The sequence below is a fragment of the Macaca mulatta genome, chromosome 2 (genome assembly GCF_049350105.2).
Source record: "Macaca mulatta isolate MMU2019108-1 chromosome 2, T2T-MMU8v2.0, whole genome shotgun sequence".
Classification (NCBI taxonomy): Eukaryota; Metazoa; Chordata; class Mammalia; order Primates; family Cercopithecidae; genus Macaca; species Macaca mulatta.
In genome coordinates this window covers 94,082,855-94,105,111 of record NC_133407.1, presented here as the reverse complement: position 1 = coordinate 94,105,111, position 22,257 = coordinate 94,082,855, and the positions used below count along the sequence as shown (strand labels likewise).

At 40.3% G+C, this 22,257-nt stretch overlaps 1 protein-coding gene across 1 annotated transcript in view; it reads right to left on the bottom strand.

The window, feature by feature from the left end:
• Positions 1 to 4,098: 4,098 nt before the first annotated feature.
• The window catches only part of LOC144339054 (uncharacterized), a 30,545-nt gene continuing 12,386 nt past the window's right edge, over positions 4,099 to 22,257 (bottom strand). Inside the window, exon 2 of the mRNA XM_077991696.1 lies at positions 4,099 to 6,077. Within this exon, the coding sequence (XP_077847822.1) occupies positions 5,835 to 6,077 (243 nt within the window). The 3' untranslated portion in view covers positions 4,099 to 5,834. The remainder of the gene's footprint in view (positions 6,078 to 22,257) is intronic.

Here is a 22,257-nt window from a genome sequence, read left to right as displayed (position 1 = left end):
TCTGAATAATTGAAGTATCTTTAACAAACCCACCAGTTCCTAACTAAAACCTTCATGAACTTTGATAGGTGGCTTTGGAGTTACTTATGTTTCACAGCCTGTCAAAGAAATGGACAATGAAGGGAAATGTGCTTCCAATCGTTTGGGCAGTGTAAGAATCCTGTGCTGCAACTTGACTCCAAGATGAAGAAATGGTAAGGCACGACAGGGCTCCCCAGTTGATCCATCTCAAGAGCATTAATGCAGGCTTAGTTTTAGAGCAACTGAAACTCTCAAAAAAGAAGGGTGAAACAAGCAAGTTTCAGGCCACAGAACCAAAGTCTGAATCAATTCACCATAAGCACTCCTATATATTTTTAAACTGCTTAGCCAAGACCAGACATCTTCTGTTTAATGAACTCTGCTGCTCCTCCGTGCCCCTCCACACACCACACACACATAAACGCCCAGGAAATCAGTTCACCTTCTTTTTGCAAATAAAAGCAGCTTCTTTTGATAGCTCTAGTGAGAGACAGTTTTAAAAGTTCACATCTGCCCAGATGTGAAACAAAGGGCACACCCTGTGATAACAAATGATAAATTGCTGAGAACTGGAACCCAACAATTTCAGCCGTCCTCTATTCAGGCCAAAAGCACTCCTTTAAAAATGTAGGTCACGTTTAGTGTGACAGGGGGTGAACAATTACACTAGGGTTGAGATGACTCATTTAAATAGCATAATTCAAATATCCTATTCATCTTGCAATATAATCAAACTCCTGAGAGATTGCTACGCCCTTTGCAGAAAAAAAGAAAAAATGACAAAGAGGAAAAATGCAGGGAAATTAACATAGCCTGGATATGCAGGTACCAGAGGCTGGAGGGAGTCAGGGTGGGCAGGATGCTGGCCTGCCATAAAAATAAGTAGCCCTGATCAGCCCTCGAAAAGCAAATAAGAAAATTACCCTCTACTCTTCCCAGAGTCATGCATGAGTGCCCTCTGACTACTCACTATCTGCCTGAAAAATACAGGAATGTAAAACCAGAGTCATTCCTTATCAAATGTGCTGAGCGCTTACTATGTGCTGGCATTAGGGGTGCAAAGAGAAGACAAAATTCTTCTTGTGGAAGAAGCCCTCACAATAGTAGGAAGATAGATGAAACACTGGCTGTGCTAGAACACAGTAGAAAAGACACTTCTGAAGAAAGTACATTGAGTGTGAGTGTCTCAAGGAAGGCCTCACAGGACTTCTGTTTAAAATGCCTTGAAAGATGAGCAGAATTCTTTACCTGAGCAAGGAAGGATATCCTTGGCCTGTTATAAGAGGCTCAGAAATAAGGAAACCTGTCAGAAGGCAGGGAGTTCGAGTGGGTGGATTGGAGGACTGACTGGAGTCATGTGATGAGTGGGGGTGCGAGTGACTTTCACATCTATGCCCTGCCTCAAGCTGCCTCTCCAGTCTCATTTCCTCTCACTGCTTTCTCTAGATTACACGCTGGGCACATCCTTAAACACTCTGCCTATGCCTTTCCAAGCTTTCCTCCCTAAGCATGTGCCCTGCCATCTGCCTCAAGTGTTCCCTCACTTTGTCTCTTTTCTCTGCCTGGGCCCCTCGGATCTCCATGAAGCCCCCGCTCCATATCCTTGGGCAGACTGTGGTGCACACCTCTCTGTGCCTCTCATGTGTCCACTTGGTTAAGACAAACTATGTGTCTCCTTTAAAAAGGCATAGAAGACACAGTCCTTGCTTTCACAATCAGCTTCCTCAGAGAGCTTGTGAACCCAAAGCCCTATAACACAAAGCAAGATGCAAAAGCCATGAGAAGCACCATGGCGGTATGATTCCTGGCACTCAGATGAACACTGTAAGTCCTGAGCTGCCTCATTGTAATAAAGGCTCCAGAAGCCAAAAGCCGTGTCCTAATGGAGCTCCACTCTGGCCTCATACCTCATTTCTTCCAATTCCAGTGTCTCTCATTGCATTGTCTCAATCCATGAACCCAATACTGTTTCATCTTTTTAATTTTCCATTTTAAGGATTATCCAGTTCTTTTTCTACCTCACAACCAATTGTCTTAGGAGACAGGAGTGAAAGAGAACACAAGTTTTGACTTCAGGCAAAATTGGGCTTAAATCCCAGCTACAGAAACCTGACGACTTGTAGTGAGAATTTAAAGAGATGATAACGATGCACTCTCCCAAGAAACAGTAAGTATTCAATAAGCCATAACTCCCATGGCTGTTGATTATCCTTGGAATCATCTATCACTTCAGTCATCTCCAAGCTTCATATCTAGAGCCCTGAATTCCACCCATTCTCTTCCTTCCCTTTTCTTCTCCACTCTGTCCTTTTTCTCTCAACAAGAGTGACAAATCTCATGCAACTCTGAGACTCTGCAAGTTTCACGAAAGAAGTAGCATGTGTGATGCATCTGAAAGAAGAGTGGCACCTGGAACTGTGGAGCTAGCAGGAAGAAGGCATGCCAACCACAGTAAATGGTGAACAATGACAGAGATAGAAAAGTCTGTATGTTGTTCATGCAAGGGACTTTGGGTGTGCATTTGGCTGGATTTAGGGGTCCATGCAAAGATCAGGATGGACAGAGTCTGGGACCATCATCTGTAGCTTCTGGAAACCACATACATGGATTTATTGGGAAAGGGGGTAGGGAGACTGTATGCAGGATGCATTGGGAAGAAAAGAGACCAAAGCACGGTTTGTGTCTCAGATATATCCTGCATGTCATGCAAAGCATACTGGTCCTGAATTAAGAGTCCCTGAGCTCCAAGATCTGTAACCAATGAGGTGAGTGACCTTGGGACTTCAGTTGGCTCATCTGTAAAATGAGACGCTTGACCTTCGTGTTGAGTCACCCAAGTTCAAATACCAGCTTGATCACTTATCAGAACAAGAAGACCTTAGTTAAGATATGAAACTTTTTGTTGCTTTCATTTTCCTCATCTGTAAAATGAAGATAATAGCACAATCATTCCCTTGCAGTGCTCCTGCAAGAATGCAATGCCGAAACCATACCTGGCACACAGTAGAAATTTTAAAAAGCAAAATGGTACTGTGAAGAAAAAAAAAAAAAAAATCATGGGCCTTTCAATTGCAGAAACGACCATTCAGCAAAAAAATTTTGGAACACAACCTGGGCTAGTCTGAGGTACATTAAAAGGTTTTTGTCGGGTTTCTTTTTTTTGGGGGGAGGGGATCCATTTTTCAAAAAAAATTATTTGAATAAATAATGTTGTTTTCCAGACATATGTGGTCTTCAGAAAATGTAAATATATTATTAGGAAGATAGAAAAGCAATTTCAAGGCCTGAAAGCATTAAAACTCAAGTAAGCCTTTGATTTCTAACCTGAATTCCAAAGAGAACGGGTTATCAAATAGAAATGCTGGTGTACCACTTGTTTTCCTTTGCAATTCAGGAAGACTCTAGAAAACAACAGACCACAGAATTATAACCAAGCATTTGCCAAACTCAACAAAGCCTTAAATGTCTCCAAATTTTGTCTGTGACAGATCATTTTGTCCCCCTTCTAGAATCTGGTGACCAAAAATATGTGACTTATTTAAAGACTCGGGCTAATGAGGTCCTGCATTCGTTCTTAAAAGAAATTCCAGGAGTTTTTAGTTCTACTCCACCCTTCCAACACATCATGTATTTATCTACCATTAAGAAGACACTGGCCACTTTGCACTTGGGTTTCTGCCTGCTTAGTTTCCCAAAGACCAAATGTGAGGACATGTCTCCTTCACCTTGCAGTGCCTCCCATATAATAGTCACCACACCTAATACACATGGCAGACTCACACTAACCTGAATGTTATTGCTATTACACCTATTGCCTCTCAAAGTACTGAAGAAAAAGATATATCTGGAATAAATAGATGAATGAACTTTCACATCTCATGCCATTCTTTCTACCCCAAATACTCTTTCTTCTCATTTTGAGACTTCTCAAGTCTCAAAACATCAAGTCTGGAAAACATTTCCTCACTGAAGCTTGCTCAATTCTGACTGTGTCTTTGTTAACTCTTATGTAGTTGATGTGTATTAGAGGAATTGTCACCTTTTCTCTCTCTCTCTCTCTCTCTCGCTCTCTTTTTTTTTTTTTTTTTTTTTTTTTTTAAAGAAACAGGGTCTCACTATGTTGCCTAGGCTGGTCTTGAACTCCTGGGCTCAAGTGATCCCCCAGCCTCAGTTTCCCAAGTAGCCAAGACTACACGTGCTCATAGCCATGCCTTGCTTTCCTCTTTCACTCTTAAGCAGGTTGTTACAGGGAGTAGCCTCTCTCCAGGTTCTGTCCCTTTGCTCTGCCATCTGCTTCGTCTACTCAGAAACTCCCCATTGCCTAAGCCTCCCTATTCCTGCTCAGGTCTCTCACAAAAGATTCATCTCCAAGATAGACAGAGCAGGAGCCAGTTCCTAGATTCTCATGACTATTACCACAATCACCTACAGAGGGGAAATGCATATATTGTTTTCTGGAAGGATCACAAAGAACTGTTAAATATTTGGGAAGAACTAAGGGTTAGATGGGAGGGGTACAAACACATTCTTTGCTGTACTGTCTAAATTTTTACTTTAAGCATACACGTCAATTTTTTTAATGAAAAAATTAGATGCCCAAGATTATAATTTAGGAACAAGCGCCAGCATCTGCATTTTATTTAAAACTCTGAGTGATTTTGATGAAAAAGTAGAGTTGGGGCCCACAGGAGTTGGGGAAAAAAATGTTCGTGTGTATATGGCATGCAGGTGTAAGTGCATGTGGGATTGTGTATGGTGGGGTGGGAGATGGGGGCAGGATTCCACAGCAAGAAATTTCTTCTCCCAGTATGCCATCTCTAGACATTTCCCCTGCTTTCTCTTTCCCAGAAGCCAGATCAGACCATGAGCTCAGGCAGTTGCCTTCACTAAAGAAAGGCCAGAATGGAGCTTGTTCCCCATTGTAGAGTAGGTCATTATTAGTGAAAGGCATGGATTCAGGAGCCAGATAGCTCAGGTTCAAGTCCTGGCTTCAACTATGTGACTTTGGGCACTTCTGTCTGCCTCAGCTTCCTCTTGTTGCATGACGATTAAATGTGCCACTATGTCCAAAGTACTTATAGCTATGTCCGATATGGGAAAAGCACGGGGTAATCACTGGCTATTAGCAGAAACAGAGAAAGTAGGTAAGCCCCTTTTTATCACTGAATCCAAGCCAGATCACCACCTTTTCCTTCCTTGCCCCTGCAGTGCCCTATTCCTGTTGCTATAGAATCACACCATCCTGCCATTATTTGTTTACCTGTTTATCTGTGTTACTGGGGGTTTAGATCCCTAAGGAAGGCACTGAGTCTCATTTAATTTTTTGCTGTTTCTTGCACATAGTGCAGTGGCCTCTGTGTATGGGTAAAACATGCCAAGTAAGGAGTCACTTTGTTAAAAAACCCAGCCTACTTTCCAGGAAGCACTGAACTGCAGGAGGTAAATCAGCACCAGAGCAGTAGGGACGGCTATTCCAGGAATAAGGATACCAGACTCAATTGGAGCAGACACTTTGATTTTCTCAAATGGATATGACCTTGCCTCTGTCGCCCTTTCTCTGGGGCCAGCTAGACCTCAAATGTCCCTTGGAGAATGCTCAAAGAGCTAGACTTTTGTTCTTTACTGTCTGTTTTGAATCCCTAAGTAGGGGTAAACACACACACCACCCCTTTACACTTCCCCCTTCCAGAATTAAAGTGGCCACCTACTCCACCTGCGGAATTGAAGGTACAGACAGTTCATTTCACATGGGCACTTTAAAGTTGAGCTGGGGCATCTGCTCCTTCCAGAAAGCCAGTCCTCACCTGTCCAGGCTAGAATCCCTCCTCCGTGGACTCGTGACACTCACCTCCTTCATAGCTTTTCACCACCTTATGCTGATGTTCAGTTTCTCTTCCTAGACAAGGGGGCCTCCTGGAGATAAGTCTTTTCCTTCGCTGTGTTACACAGTCCCAGATTTTGGTACATTTCTTGGCATGAAGCAGGAGTGCAATAAATGTGTGTTGAGTCAGACTCCTGTTCCTGTCTGACCCCAGCTGACATACATACTCAGGCCCCTACAGAAAGCAAACAGGTGTTACCTTGATGTATAGTCTCTACATGGAGGAGGAAAGGGTGGAGGTGGAAGGTGGGCTTATCACTAAGAGAAGACTTTTTTAAGTAGAGTCTGCAGACACTTGAAAGAGAATAATTTGTTTTTTCCTGGTTCTAAAATCATAGGTAATTTCGCTTCATCATTAGCTTGGCCCTTTGTTCTTTAAGAAAACTGCATAGGAATAACCTTGCCACGCTATTGCTACTTATTAATAATGGGTAGGCCTTATCACATTACATATTGTATTATGAAAATTGAGTGCCAACGCAAGGGGAAACTGATAGGAAAAGCTACCTAACTGTTGATAAGGGAGCAGACTTCCTTCTGACCTGAATTAGCTCCCTTCTGGGTGTGTGAATAAACTGCAACCTCTTCAGTCCCAACCCCCTCCCCAAACACGCACACAAATCAAAGGAGTCAGGGAGGAGGCTCTGCCAAGTGCTGCCCAGCTTTCCTAAAGAATTGGTTTCCACCTGCACCATGGCCAGCAGTCTGCATTCAGAATGACCAGCAGGTCTCTCAAAAGTCAGGCACACAACCCAACCCACACAGTTTTTTGTTTTTATAAGAACACCTTCCCAAGGTTTCCACTTCAGTCTTCCAAACCACACTTGTAAATAGGGCGTCGTCCTCACTTATCTGATCTTGTCTTCATTCTACGTGAACTAGAAATTCCTCTAAATTAAAGGCTGGGCGGGGTGGGGGCGGTGGTGAGATTCTCAACAGATGCACCCTCCTTCAGCAGGGACTGCCCCAGGGATTCTGCTCTAGAATTTTAGCCCTCCTCTTCTCAGTGTGGCGTTCTGGGAGTCTGCAACCTCCAGCAGCTCCTCAGTGGGAAGGAGAGAATTTCCATGTACAGTTCTTTCAACACACTTTTGCTCCACACTTCCTGCAAGAGGAATGAGGGCCTCTGAGTCCAGCAATCCACTGAAAAACTCAGAGGGGAAAGTCTCCTCAGGCTTTCTTTTGCCTGCAAAATAATCAGTTGAGGACTGAAACCAATAAGGATCTGGTTTAACGTTCTAAAATAGCCTCTTATTCTTTCTGAGGAAACCTTGCCCAACGATCCAAACTGATTTCCATCATTGCAAATGCAAACTGTGCGCGCACGCACACACACACACACATACACACACCACACACTGTGGAGAATTTTTTTGAGGTAAATGATGGCATTGCTAATGTCCAAGTTCAGCACACATTTTAACTTTCCATCACCAGACCTTATCTTTCTAGAAAACAGATGAAAAGGTCTGAGGGAGGGTGTGATCGTAGAGATGGGAATGTCTTTTATTAAAAGAGTGTTTTCCCAGACCTTAACTAAACCTCATCCACTTTTGTCAGTCAGGCCCGACAGTTGAGAGCAATATTAGAGGAGGTAATTGCATGTATCAGTCAACAGCTTTTGTCCCATGGCCGCCGAGAATTACAGTAAAATGGGCACAGGAAAACAGCATACTGGATTAAAGGCAAAAAAAGATCTTTCTCCAGTTTCTCCCTACTCACCAGCTGTTATGTTCGGCTGTGGAGACAGAAGCATCAATAATATCTGGGGGAAATCTAGCCTACCACAGTCTGGACTTTTCCCACTTCTGCTTTCCCTCCACCTTGAAAGTGATTAACGTTTGACTTTAAAGAGAAACTTTTTCAAAAAGCATTCTATCTCATCATAGCAACCAATCTATTAACCATATACGAACTTCTCTCCCATTAAAGTACATGAACACATATAAACCCAAATCTTCAGTCATTTTTTGGACTGACTATAAAACAACTATCTCAGAGCCTTTGATGTCACGTGGTAACAGGTCCTAATAGTTGCTTAAGTAAACAGTTTGCAAGACACAAGCACGTTTTATGTACATCTGATTGTAAATTATACCAAGCCAAACTCTGATGAACAGTTAGCATAGGTGTCTAAAAGTTGCCACAGGTAAGTAGGAGCTGCAGTTAGAGCAAGGGAAGACAGAAGCGTCTAACCTACCCCTGCACCCCTGGCACAAATTCTTTCAAGATAAGTGTGATTGCCACCATGTCCCCGGGGATCCAGACACAATAGATTGACCCCCAAATCCCATTGTGAAAGGAATTCCCTTTCTTTCAACCATGAGAAAATAACTATCTAAAACGCCTCCAGAGACTTTGGATAGGAAAGAGGGTAAGAAGCACATTCTTAGTGCTAAGTTGAGTGTACCTTAGAAAGAGAATTGGCTGACCAGGAAGAAATGGAGACCAACTTCAGAGAGGCGGCAGGAAGCAGAAAACAGTGGGTTGAAGTCATTTACAAGGGACTTAGTGAAACAAGGGGCAAGAGGTAAGTTCGGTCAGCTTTACCATGGCTCTAACAGAGGCAAAGCTGGGACACTAATGCAGAAAGCTGTTTATTAATGAGTTTCGTCCTTAAATCAACTTGAAATCCCATGGCATATCAGGGAAGTGAAGGTCAACTTCATGATATAGCACTGAATAGTTATTATTTACATTTTACAGATCAAGAAACCAAGGTATAGAGAGATTAGGCAACTCAATCAAGTTAATGTAGCCAATGATAATATAAACAGGATTTATGCTCAGCTCTGCCTCCTCCAAAGCCTTACTCATGCCACTTAAAACCATCTTACACTGCGGTGAGTGCATGTTCAGCAGTACTTGATCTGGATACTAGGGACGTAAGGAACTGTAGGATAATCCCATAGTGTCTTCCTGCAGCATCAAATTTATTCAAATATTGTTGGGTATCAAAAGGAACAGGAGTAGGGTGGTATATGATTAATTGCATGCATCAATATTTCAAAACACATTTATCACATAAATTCCATGGTTATATTAGAGAGCAGGATGCAATATTTATATTTTAAAAGGTTGAATAGGTAATGAATTTATATGATTCAAAATTCAAGCACTACTAAATGGTATGAAGTGGAAAGTTTCTCTCTCACTTATCCCCCAATTTTCCTCCCCACAGGCAAATAATGTACAGGTTAAGCATCCCATATTTGAATATCCAGAATTCAAAATGCCCCAAAGTCTGAAACGTTTTGAGCCCTGACAGGGCCCTCAAAGGAAATGCTCATTGGACTATTTTGGATTTCAGATTTTCAAATTAGGGATACTCCACTGGTAAACATAATGCAAATACTCCAAAATCCAAAAAAGAATCTAAATCTAAAACACTTCTGTTCTCAAGTATTTCAGATAACAGATAATCTATATCACCTATTTGTGCATATTCATATACATACGATGATAACTGTGTATATAGCCTGGTTTCCCTTTTTAAACACAAATAGTAAGTAGCCCTCTAGACACATTTTTCTGCACTTTGCTTTTTTTAAAAAAAAGCAAAAAGTCTTGGAGTTCATGTCTATGCAAAAAGTATTTCTTTGTTCTTGTTTACAGTTGCATTAAATTGATGCAAACTTATTTATTTAGCCAGTCCTATTGGTGGACTCTCAGGACATTCTGAAAACTTTGCTATTACAAACGATGCTTAAATGAGTAAACTTTTCATGGATTATTTCACACATTTCAGAATATGCATATGGGACATTTTCCTACCAGTGGAACTGCTAGGTGAAAAGGCATATGCATTTTTAATTTGGATAGATATTAACAAATTACTTTCTGTAAAAGTTGCGCCAATTGGCAGAGAGCCATTTCTCAGTGTTATCAAACTCTTACATTTGCCAATCTGATAGGTGAAAAATGGAATCTTGCTGTAGTTGTAATTCACATTTTTTCTTTTATGAGTGGGGCTGAGTGGCTTTTCATGTGCTTAAAGGCCATTTCTACTTCTTTTGCTGCAAACTGTTTATTTCTATTTTTTGTCCTCTTTTAATAGGGTGGTGTGCTTATTTAATTGTCTTACAGAGTTCTTTATGGAGAACAGAACTAGCCCTTTGTCTGAGACATCAGTTGCAGAGTTTCTACAAGCCCTAGAATCTGCCTTCTCTTGTCAGTTTCCACCAGGAACCTCAACCCCAAAATGGTAGCACCAGCGCCTGGGGCCTGACCATTTTAACGTTGATCCATATACACCTGCTCTAACTATCCTGAAACCTACTCAGCTGCCTGGTCAAGCTTCCTTCCATAGCTTGTGTTTATTCCCCAGGGGCTGCTCTTCTGTAAGGGATACCTAAAGAACCCTGATCTAGCTACTTCCTCTCCAGCCTTTCCTGATAATGTGAGAAAAGGCCAAGAGCAGGCACATATTCTCCACACCAAACTCCAACCCAGGATGCATAAACACCACTGTTTCTCATCTGCTCCCAGTATCATGTATAGTGGCTGACATGTATTGGACATTTACTATGCCAAATTCTAGTCAAAGCACTTTACAGATATTAACTCATTTCATCCTCAAAAAATTCCATGAAGGTCTTACTATTTTCTTCAGCCCATTTACAGAAGATAACGCAAGTGACAGAAACCTTAAGTTCAGTGGACCCTCTGTATCCATGGGTACCACATCTAAGGATTCAACCAACTGTGGATCAAAAATATTTGAAAAAATATAAATAAATAACAATACAATGATCAAAAACAATACAATGATCAAAAACAATGCAAATTAAAACAATATAGTATAATAACTATATTTTACATTATATTGTGTATTATAAGTAATCTATAGATGATTTAAAGTATGTGGAGGATGTGCATAGGTTATATGCAAATACTATATCATTTTATATAAGGGACTTGAGTATCTGTGGATTTTAATATCTGCTGGAGGTCCTGAAACCAATCCTCTGAAGAGATCATGGAATGTCTTGTTGTACATTAAGAGTCATAAAGCTTGTTATGAAGCCAGAATTCAAAACTGAGCAGTCTGGACTATATATCAACTTAATCCTACCCTGACATTGCTATAAACTTCAGCAGGTACCGTAGCCAACACTCAGGTTACATAAATCACAGACACACACACACACACACACACACACATACACACTACATAAAGGATACATCTTACTAATATTATGACATTAAGAAAAACATCATCCTAGTACCAAAATGATATGAGGCCTTGCTGTGTTTTTATAAACCATGATATTGCTAATCGAAGATATTCTGTTCTTTAGCTTGCCTCGTTTCAACTGAAAGCCAAATCAATTTGAGCTTAGTCCAGTGAACTATCTATCAACTTTCAAAAGATCACAGGAAATAATATTCAGAAAAAGATGGTTAAAGAGTTGTGACATGGACTGGTCCCTTGTCTTTGAGCTCTGAATTTATTTCTACTATTTGTGCAACTATATTGCTGAGACTTTCCAGATCATTTTGTCTTTCTATAAGTGTGTCCGTTGTTTCTGAAGTTTTGATTGTTTTTTCTTTATGCTGTGTATTTCCTTGACTATTTCTCCCTTCACTTCTTGTATCGTTTTTTTTGGAATTATTTGCACTGGGCTTCACCTTTCTCTGCTGCCTCCCTGATTAGCTTAATAACTAACCTCCTGAATTCTTTTTCAGGTAAATCAGGGATTTCTTCTCGGTTTGGATCCATTGCTGGTGAGTTAGTGCGATTTTTTGGGGGGTGTTGAAGAGCCTTGTTGTATCATATTACCAGAGTGGGTTTTCTGGTTCCTTCTCATTTAGGTAGGTTGTGTCAGAGAGAAGGTCTAGGGGTGAAGGCTGTTCTTTTGAGAATTGTCTATTCATGTCCTTAGCCCAATATTCGATGGGATTGTTTGTTTTATTTCTTGTTGATTTGTTTGAGTTCCTTGTAGATTCTGGATATTAGTCCTTTGTTGGATGTATAGATTGTGAACATTTTCTTCCACTCTGTGGGTTGTTTGTTTATTCTGCTGACTTTTTTTTTGTCATGCAAAACCTCTTGAGTTTAATTATGTCACAGCTATTAACAATTCTCAAAAGAAGATGGCCAATAAACATATGAAAAAATGCTCAACATAACTAATGATCATGGAAATGCAAATCAAAACCACAATCAACTAAAAGAAAAAACAAAAAGAACTAAAAGTAGAACTACCATTTGATCCAGCAATCTCACTACTGGGTGCCTACTCAGAGGAAAAGAAGTCTTTATACAAAAAAAAAAATACTTGCACACACACGATTATAGCAACACAATTTGCAATTGCAAAATCGTGGAACTAACCCAAATGCCCATCAATCAACAAGTGGATAAAGAAACCATGGTATATATTTTCAATGGAATATTACTCAGTCATAAAAAAGGAATTAATTAATGGCATTCGCAGTGACCTGGATGAGACTGGAGACTATTATTCTAAGTGAAATAACTCAGGAATGGAAAACCAAACATTGTATGTTCTCACTGATATGTGGGAGCTAAGCTATGAGGACACAAACGCATAAGAATGAGACAATGGACTTTGGAGACTTGGGAGGAAGGTTAGGAGGGGGTGATATGGTTTGACCTGTGTCCCCAACCAAATTTCATCTTGAATTGCACTCCCATAATTCCCATGTGTTGTGGGAGGGACCCAGTGGAAGATAATTTGAATCATGGGGATACTGCTCTTGTGGTAGTGAATGTCTCATAAGATCTGATGGTTTTATCAGGGGGTTCCGCTTATGCATCTTCCTCATTTTTCTCTTGCCACCGCCATGTAAGAAGTGCCTTTTGCCTCCCACATGATTCTGAGGCCTCTCCATCCATGTGGAATTGTAAGTCCAATTAATCTTCTTTTTATTTCCAGTCTCAGGTATGCCTTGGCAGATGAAAATGGACTAATACAGGGGGCAAGGGATAAAAGATTACAAATAGGGTGCAGTCTATACTACTCAGGTGATGGGTGCACCAAAATCTCACAAATCACCACTAAAAAACTCACTAATGTAACCAAACACCACCTTGTACCCCAATAACCTATGGAAGAAAAAAAGATTTAAAAAGACAGAAAAAAATCTTTCTACCTACTAGAGGCTTATAGTCTATTAAGAGATAGGAATTAAACTAACGACAAGCAATTTAAGGGAAATTATAACACTGAAGAAGTTCTGCTTGGATGGAAGTAGGCACAAATGTCTTAGGAAGCCCTCAGAATGGCCTTCAGAGCTCAAATTAGGAAAGGTGGTAAAGGATACACTGGGTAATTGATGATGGAGTTACTATGTCTAGAGGCAAAGGGGAAAGTAATCCAAGTAGAGATCCACTATGTGTAAATGCCTGGAGATGAGAAGGCGTCATTCACCTCAGAGGTAGCAAGAAGCTAACTGTAACTGTGGTTTAAAGGGCCAAGACTAAAAGGGAAGAAGCTATAACGGTCAACAGAAACCAAACTGTGAAAGGCCTTGCATGCCATGCTAAATGTATCTTTGACCCTAAAAGTGGTGACGGTCATGGAAATGACATGACCAAAATTGGTTTTAGAGAGATCTCTCTAATAACACAGTAGAAGTAGCTAAAATTGTTAAATAGGTGACATTTGAATATTCTTCCAGAATCTTTTCCTTCCCATCTTTCTCCCTGACTTCCTGCCTGCACAGCAAAACTGCTTAGGGTGGAAATAATTCATAGTAGGGTGCAAATGACTGATAAGACGTAATCAGTTATGTTTTGATAAGAGACAAAATCTTAAGCAAAGGAACGAATTCCAATGTGGAATTTTTTAAAAATCAAATTAAATTGATGGGATAAGTATCTGTGAAGGAGAGACCCCATTGGCATTTCCCAAATCGCATTTTAGGAACTTATCTGCCACTTGTCTCATTAGCACAAAATCTCATTCTCTCTCTCTCTCTCTCTCTCTCTCTCTGTCTCTCTCTCCCACCCTCCCCCTTGTCAAAAGTAGGAGGTGGGAGGATAAGAGGCAGCAATGCTGGAGAATATATATTAATCCAAGTGGATAGATTTGACTGATCTTCCTAATCAAAGAACCTAAGGCCCTGCAAGAGTTCAGGTTCCCATCGAGACACACAAATATGTTAGTGAAGATGTAGAAAAACAGGCACTTTGAATTTTACTGGTAAGACTGTCAACTGATGCAACTTCTATAAAAAGCAATTTGACAATATCTATTAGAATTGAAAATGCATATAAACCTGTCCCAAAAATTCTACTACTAGAAATTTTTACACACACACACACACACACACACGCAGGCACAGCTACAAAATCATAAGATTATTTATTACAGTATTATTTATAATATCACAAGATTAAAAACAACCTAAATATCAAGTTGAAACTGTTTAAACAAATTACGACATATACACAAAATGGAATACCATGTTGCTATAAAAAAGACTGAGGTAATTCACTATATGATATGTAAAAATATCTTCACTATATAGCATTAAGCAGAAAGCAGAAAATGCAGAACGAGTACATACACTAACTAGTATTTGTCTACAAAAGGTATTGGGAACAGGAGGAAAGTGAATACAGTACATATATTTTTGTCTGTGCATGCATAAAACAACTGCAAGTATACACAAGACAACAATAACTTTGATTGCCAATAGGAAGGGGAAAATGGGTTGCTGAGGGAAGAAGACTTTGCTGTATTCCCTTTTGCACCTTCTGAATCATGTAAATATACTACTTCTTCAAAACTAAATAAGTTACAGGAAAAACGATGTCCCTGTTCTTGAATAGCTCACAATCAAGACAGATAAAAAAAATTACTGTACAATAGGGAAGAACTAATTTAAATTATCTAATAGGCTACAACACAGAAGCAAGGAAAAGGTTAAAAAATTTCTCTGGGCCAGAGAAAATACAAATGGAAATTATCTTATTCCTCCCATTTCAGCCAACATTTCTGTGGACCCAACAATCCTAAAGGCCCATGTACTACAAGTCTATTTAGGTCATGACTCTTAGCACCCAGAGGGCTCTTTGTCCAGTGCCCTTACCTTACAGATGTATAAAGCTGGACCCCTGCAGGGTGAAGGGACTTGCTTTGAGCCACATAGATGATTGGCAATGCCCCGGTTCTGAGCCCACCATGGAGTCCCTTCCTGTAGCAGACACTGACACAACCACACACGCAGTGACTTGGTAGTGCTCAGCATTGGCTGAGACACAATTTGGTCTGTGGAGACTCTGCCTGCCAATCCTCTTTGTAGGCTCCGACAACTTGTACACCCACAAACCAGTTAGATGTTGCCCCTCCCTCCTTAGGGGCTCAGACTAAATTAAGCAAACTTCTCAGAAGAGGACATAGCAATCATCAGCCTTTTCCTTCCAGGAAGTGCTCAGCATAAATGGAGTCCATTTGGTCTTTGCCACCTTGTCAGACCAGGATCACAATCATGGTTGGACCTTTCCATTTGCTTCTTATGCATAACAAGCCATGTGGCCCACTGTGCAGTTAGTAAACTGAAATTTCAACATGTAGCCAGTAATCTTGCTTTCAAGGAAACAAAATAATTGCTTATCAACCTGTCATTCCCAAGCTCACTCCAGTGTTTAATTTCTCTCTAGCAATAAGGCGATTTGTTTTCAATTGCAAGTCCTTGCACAACCTGGCATGCAATAGAAAGCGAGTATGGCCTTCCATACCTCATGGCTTTAGAAACAGAATAGTGCTTAGCCTAAGGCAAGCTAAATTTCATCATGATTTCAGAGCCCTGGCTTGCTAACATTTCTTTAGTTTTCCACTGAACTGTTCTTCCTCTTCAGGACCCTCCACCTGCTCCCACAACTCTACGCAGTTAACCGTTGGTCTGTCCTCTGCCCTCATCATCAGGCTCTTTATTCTTCTTGTTTCTTCCTCTGCACTTTAGAGCAGCAGCCCAGTCTTAAAAATAGCTCCCCCCTTGATCTTGCCTTCTCTTTCATCTCTGATGCTATTCCTTTTTCCCTTTCACTTCTAGATGCCTTTGGAATATGAAGTGGAAAAAAATCACGCTTCAGCAAATTTAATAATAATAAAAATATAAATGACAAAAGTAACAAATATTTATTGATCACTTACTTTGTGCTAAGCACTGAGATAAATAACCTAGCATGCATGACCTCTGAACGAACAAATATTTTGTTTTGCAAGCTATGTTTGTCTCAAATAATGGTCTGCAGAAACATAGACTATGGTTGGTTTCAATACAATCCATTCTCTAAAACGACAGGAATCAATTGTTTGACCATATAACCACTTTCAAACAGCCCTTGACTGTGTGACAGCCATACTCTAGAACCAAACTATCTGGCTATATGATGTTTGCACTATTGCAAGTAGTGGGAGGATAGATGACCACCTCTCCCCTTCTACCCTAGGGAACCATGACAAAGCTATCTTAGGTCTATTCTTATGCCACCAAAACTCAAATTTCAACATCTCTCACCACAACCACATCACTCCTACTTGAAAATGCGGCCCAAATGTGAAGCTACACAACACCACTACCCAACAGCCCCAGTATTAAAAGATAGGAAGAGAAAGAAATACCTGAAAAAGGGAGCTGAAAGTCTCTCACATGCATCTACAAAGTTCTTATTAAATCCAATAGCCTGGGATGGAGACTTTTAATAATGTAATTATAAGGAAATTCCACTAGAACATCGAGATAACTCATAAGAGTTTGTGATTCTATATGTTTTGTGCGCCCACTTTTCCCTTTTCAAAATGGTTTGGTTGCTGAATACTTAGCTAACCATTCTATAAGATAGCATCTGAGCTTGGTCTCCCTGAAATCTTTCTCCCTTCTAATCATCTTCCTCTCACATATTATAATAGTAATATTTAAAATGTCCTGTCTGAAAAAAAAATTGAATTAAGAAACAGATATATCATCACTTATCTATGCTGCCAACTAATATATCACAAGACCAACAGGTGCTCAGTAAATATACTTCAACAAATACAGAAATTATTTAGTGACCAGGAAAAGCATAAAACAGGAAGCTTATTGTTGTCTATCAATCAACATTTTTAATTTGTTTTTTGGTTTTGTGTCTTTGCTTTTTAAATGATTCTTCCAAGTTGTCAGGAATGTAGTACATTGAGTGCCTTTGTATTATTGTCAAGAGAGAATTTGACAACATTGCTTTTCAAAGAGTCCTTTCAACTTTAGAAATTAACCCTATGATATGGGTTATATGATAGCCTTGATATAAACAGAAAAATATCTTATTCAGAAAATGTTTCCAAAATTTGAAAATACTAAAGTTCAGCAATAATGGAATGTTGAGTAACTCATGGTACAAATCACTGAATGAAACATTATGTAGCTACCAAAAATGATCATTAGGGCCGGGCGCGGTGGCTCAAGACTGTAATCCCAGCACCTTGGGAGGCCGAGACGGGTGGATCACGAGGTCAGGAGATCGAGACCATCCTGGCTAACATGGTGAAACCCCGTCTCTATTAAAAAAATACAAAAAACTAGCTGGGCGAGGTGGCGGGCGCCTGTAGTCCCAGCTACTCGGGAGGCTGAGGCAGGAGAATGGCGTGAACCTGGGAGGCAGAGCTTGCAGTGAGCTGAGATCCGGCCACTGCACTCCAGCCTGGGCGACAGAGCGAGACTCCGTCTCAAAAAAAAAAAAAAAAAAAAAAAAATCATTAGATTTATACAATAACGTAAGTGAAAAAGTAACAAAAAACGAAGACTGTAATAACACGCAAAACAAGCAGATACTTGTGCAAAAAATGCTAACAAGGGGAACTGGATTTGAATTTTGGCTCCCCAGCTTATTAACAGTGTGAATTTAGATGGATTAATCTCCATAGCTCAACTTCCTCACATTAATTACAATGTAATAATAATGATAAAAATAATAACTTATTTCAGAGGAGTATTGTGGGGAGGTAAATGAGTGTTGTGGCTGAAATAGGATAAGCACTCAATAGATATGATTAATATGGTGATTATTATGAGGGTGATGGAACTATGGTGTTTTGTTTCCCAAATCCTCAATGATATGTAACATTAATATACATGGTGATGGTGATCTCTTCATCTCTCTACCCAGTCTTCTGTAAGAAATATCTGAAGCTGGATCATTTCAGCCATGGTAGTCTCACTCTCTCTTCCTAGGAATTCCCATAGTGCTTCGTATTTGAAATGATTGTTCAGTAATGTTTTTATTTTTCCTGGAGTACATCACTACCTTTTATACATACATGCTCATCTCCAATCCCCTGACCATGGCTCTCAGGAAAGGGGCATCCTGAGTCCCTCTCATGAGCCCTTCAGCACGCAACCAAATGTATCTCAATAGGTTAATTTAATTTTCAAAACATGTTGATTTGGCAATCATATAGATAAAAGCATGTAGAGTATCCAGAATTCCAGAATTCCATAAATGTTAGCTCTTTTTCTGTTTTGTTGGTTTGTTTGTTTGTTTTTAAACTTTTATTTTAGGGTCAAGGGTACATGTGCAGGTCTGCTATACAGGTAAACTCATGACATGGTTGTTTGAGGCACAAATTATTTCAGATTCTTTCTTAATCAGATTTTATTTCCATAGTCACAAAAGAACAAAAAAATGAAAAAGAAAAAAAAAACCTTTGGCTTGTTTTCTTTGGTTTGTGTTTTACATCCACTTAGTTTTACAACTCAGTAGAGCCTGCAAACAGACAACATTCTTTTTCATAGGACAAACTAAGTCTGTATTTTCTCTGTACAGAAATAAATGTAATAAGCTAGGTCAGTGGTGATTAATTTCCAGAACAAAGGATATACCAGGTGGAAAGCCAGAGGGTAGGCAGTATAAGACTTTTAGGAAAAGAACCCTTTGGAAGGCAGAATTCTATTCAAATTCAATTAAAACTATGCTCTCAATCCAAAGGTAAATGATTCTGCTTAAAGTTTTTTGTGCCCACTATTTCCCTAGGGCAAGAGCCCTGCAAGCAGATACCTTTATTGTGCCAGCTCCTTTTGTATTTTTCACAATTAGCCTATCTCCAATTATATAAACATGTACCCGATGACAGTCTTTGGTTATGGAAGGTATTTACAAGAAAACAAAGGTAACTTTAACTTTGAGAGTTGGTTGTAGGACAAACAAGATTAAAGCTTATATGGATATACAAAATAATAGACTAATGCTATTGTCTGCTTCCCTCAAATTATTTTATTAGAAGGAACATATTAATTATAATGAAAGCAAACTTGGACTCTGTGGGTTTCTAAAGAAAATTCCTTTGTAGCATCACAGCAGGATTTCCTACCATTTTTCTCCTTCTGATGAAATTAACTCCCCATAGTTGGTCAGCAGGATAATCTAATTTTAGCCAATCAGCTTGGGAGCTGCTGTTGACCTCACAAAGGGAGAGAAAGGTATCTGCAGTCATAGCAACCACCCGCTCAGCTCCGATCATCTCTCTGGACCCTTCCGCCTAATGACAGACACCGGCTTGCTTCTTAGATGATTAATCTTTTCCCCTGTGAACCTCTTTGAATACATTAGCCAAACAAGTCTGATAAATTTGTTTATCCCAAGACAATCATTAGAAAATTACCTGCAAAAGTAATTCTCACTAGAGCAGTTTGTGAATGGAAAGCCATATGGCAGATAAAAACAGAAATATGCAATAAAATCTCTTGCTGTATGTCACAACAAGTTAGGAAACTTTTTCCCCTTTGAACTTTATCATTTTTTGCTAAATCACAAAAGCATATTAGCCTAAAAGCCATTTTCCATGAGCAAAAGAACATTTATTCTAGTCACTAGTTACTCCTCCAATCAACACTACACGCTTACTATGCGCTAGGCACTGGGGATGCACCAGTGAATATGAGCTATCGCTGGCTTCCACAGTCTCCCATTCCAGTGGGAGGAGACAGATGTAGAAATAGATAATTACAACATATTATAGGGGCAGTAACAGAGGCAAAACTGTGGGCTCTGAGAGCATTGGAAAGAACTGGATAACTGTTTTCCAGAGTCAACTAAGATTTCACTGTAGCAACATTCAGATGCGGCAAAATAGCAGGACTTTTCCAAGAGAGAGAATATTCTTGGCAAAGAAAATAGCATTGGAGAAGCATGGACTTACGGACAATTGTGATAGACTCCTGGGCAGCAAACTGCAGCAGCTGGGTATTGGCTACATCTTTTTTTCCAGGACGTTGGACTGAAAATGTGGATTGCAATGGGGTTGAAGTACCTTATAGGATAGCACATTTTAGGGCCTCAAGAAGACTGAAACAACGGGGATGGACTGGAAGGGCCACTTTGGAAATTCTGAGGTTGAATCAAAAGAATAAAATTGTTGGTGTACTCCTAATGATGCTCCTTCCCCATTTATGGAAAGAAAGAGAAGGCAGTAAGCCCGTGTGCGGCCACACTGCTAATACGGGCCATTTCCATACGCAGTCACTAGATCCACCACTAAAGGGTCAGTTCCTTGAGTGAGAGACAGGGCTGGGTTTCTGTGTGGTTGGGTGCTCCAAAATGAGAGAAGGTATTTAAAGCAGCTGATAAGAAAACTGTAACTCCTTGAGTAGGGTTATTAGTGTGGGTAGAACCTTACTGACACTATAGGTTTTTATAAACCAACATGAGACAAACTTCACCAAAATCAGGGCTTGAGAGCCAGATGTCTGGACCAGTAGCCAAAGCTGTCTGAGTCCAGGTGGTGATGCTACGAGTGGTAGGACAATTGGGCCCATGTCAGTTCTGCAGCCCTGCTGTGATTTCATCAAGGCAGGCTTCAGAAACACTGACTGGAATGAAAGGTGTCATGTAGGTGAGCCTATCATTGGTAACATTCTCCAAACCAATTCAGGAGCTTTCTCAGGAGATGTGCTCTAGGTCCAGACTGCCCAAGCCTGAGAATTGCTACATCTGCAGGTCTGTGTGAGGATTCCAGTCCAGGTTTCTAATTTTCTCATGTCTTGCAAGAAGGATGTTGCCCACCACAAATCTGCTCCACAGAAGCCTCAGAAAGGAGCCAATCATTAGACTGAGGAGTCTCTATTTTCCATATTTGCCAATTTTTTGACAGTGAGCGTGTATTAGTTTTGTAATGAAAACATATTTTTAAAAGATAGAAATTTCAACATAAATTACCTCAAAAACTGTTCTTCTGTAATAGCAAATACACAAGTTGGACATAATTATCAGAAGCACTTACACAATCATCTGCACGAGGCTGGGCATTGTGGCTCACACCTGCAATCCCAGTGCTTTGGGAGGCTAACACAGGGGGATTGCTTGAGCCCAAGAGGGCAAAACCAGTCTGGGCAACAGAGTGAGACCTTGTCTCAACACCCCCCTAGCCCCCACCAAACATCTGCACTATACCAGCCCCTGTGCCAAGCCCTTTACAGACTTGAGTCATGTAATCCTCATAGCAGCCCCTAGAGAGGGACTCCATTCTACCAAAGAAGAAACAGCATTGGAAATGTACAACTGAAAGAAAGAAAAGGAAGGAAATAAAAAAGGAGAAAAAAAGAAAAGTTTTGTCAAGATTCCAGATAAAGAGAATATTGCCTGGAAATTAGGTTACTACTAAAGACTATTTTATTTTTAGTTTCCATACAATGACTATATTCTGAGCACCTGTATGTCAGGCTCTGGACTACAAAAAGAAACAGGTATTCTGGTGGGGAGGCAGGCACATGGACAACTAAGTATAAGACGACGTGGTATGTTCCTTTAGAGTGGGCTATGCAAAGTGCAGATATTAGCCCACGTGTACTGTGTCTGAGGAAGCAACAGCTCCACTTCATCGTGTGCCAAGCTTCATGCTTGAGACCTGATAAGTAGTACTTCAGTTATACTGCATGACAACCTCAAGGGGTGCTATTTTTCTCTGACATTTTATAAATGAGGAAAATCAAGCTAAGAGGTTATAGAGCTTATCTAAAGTCATATAACTATTAAATAATAAATCTAGAATTTGAACCCAGATCTATGTAATTCTAAAGTTTGGGTGCTTTTCACTATGTTGTAAAGTTAGAAAAATACACACAAGGCTGGATGTGGTGGCTCACACCTGTAATCCCAGCACTTTGGGAGGCCAAGGTGGGAGGATCACGAGGTCTGGAGTTCGAGACCAGCCTGACCAATGTGGTGAAACTCTGTCTTTACTAAAAATAACAAAAATTAGCTGGACACGGTGGCATGTGCCTGTAATCCCAGCTATTTAGGAGGCTGAGGCAGGAGAATCGCTCGAACCCAGGAGGTGGAGGTTTCAGTGAGCTGAAATCGCGCCGCTGCACTCTAGCCTGGGTGACAGAGCAAGACTACGTCTAAA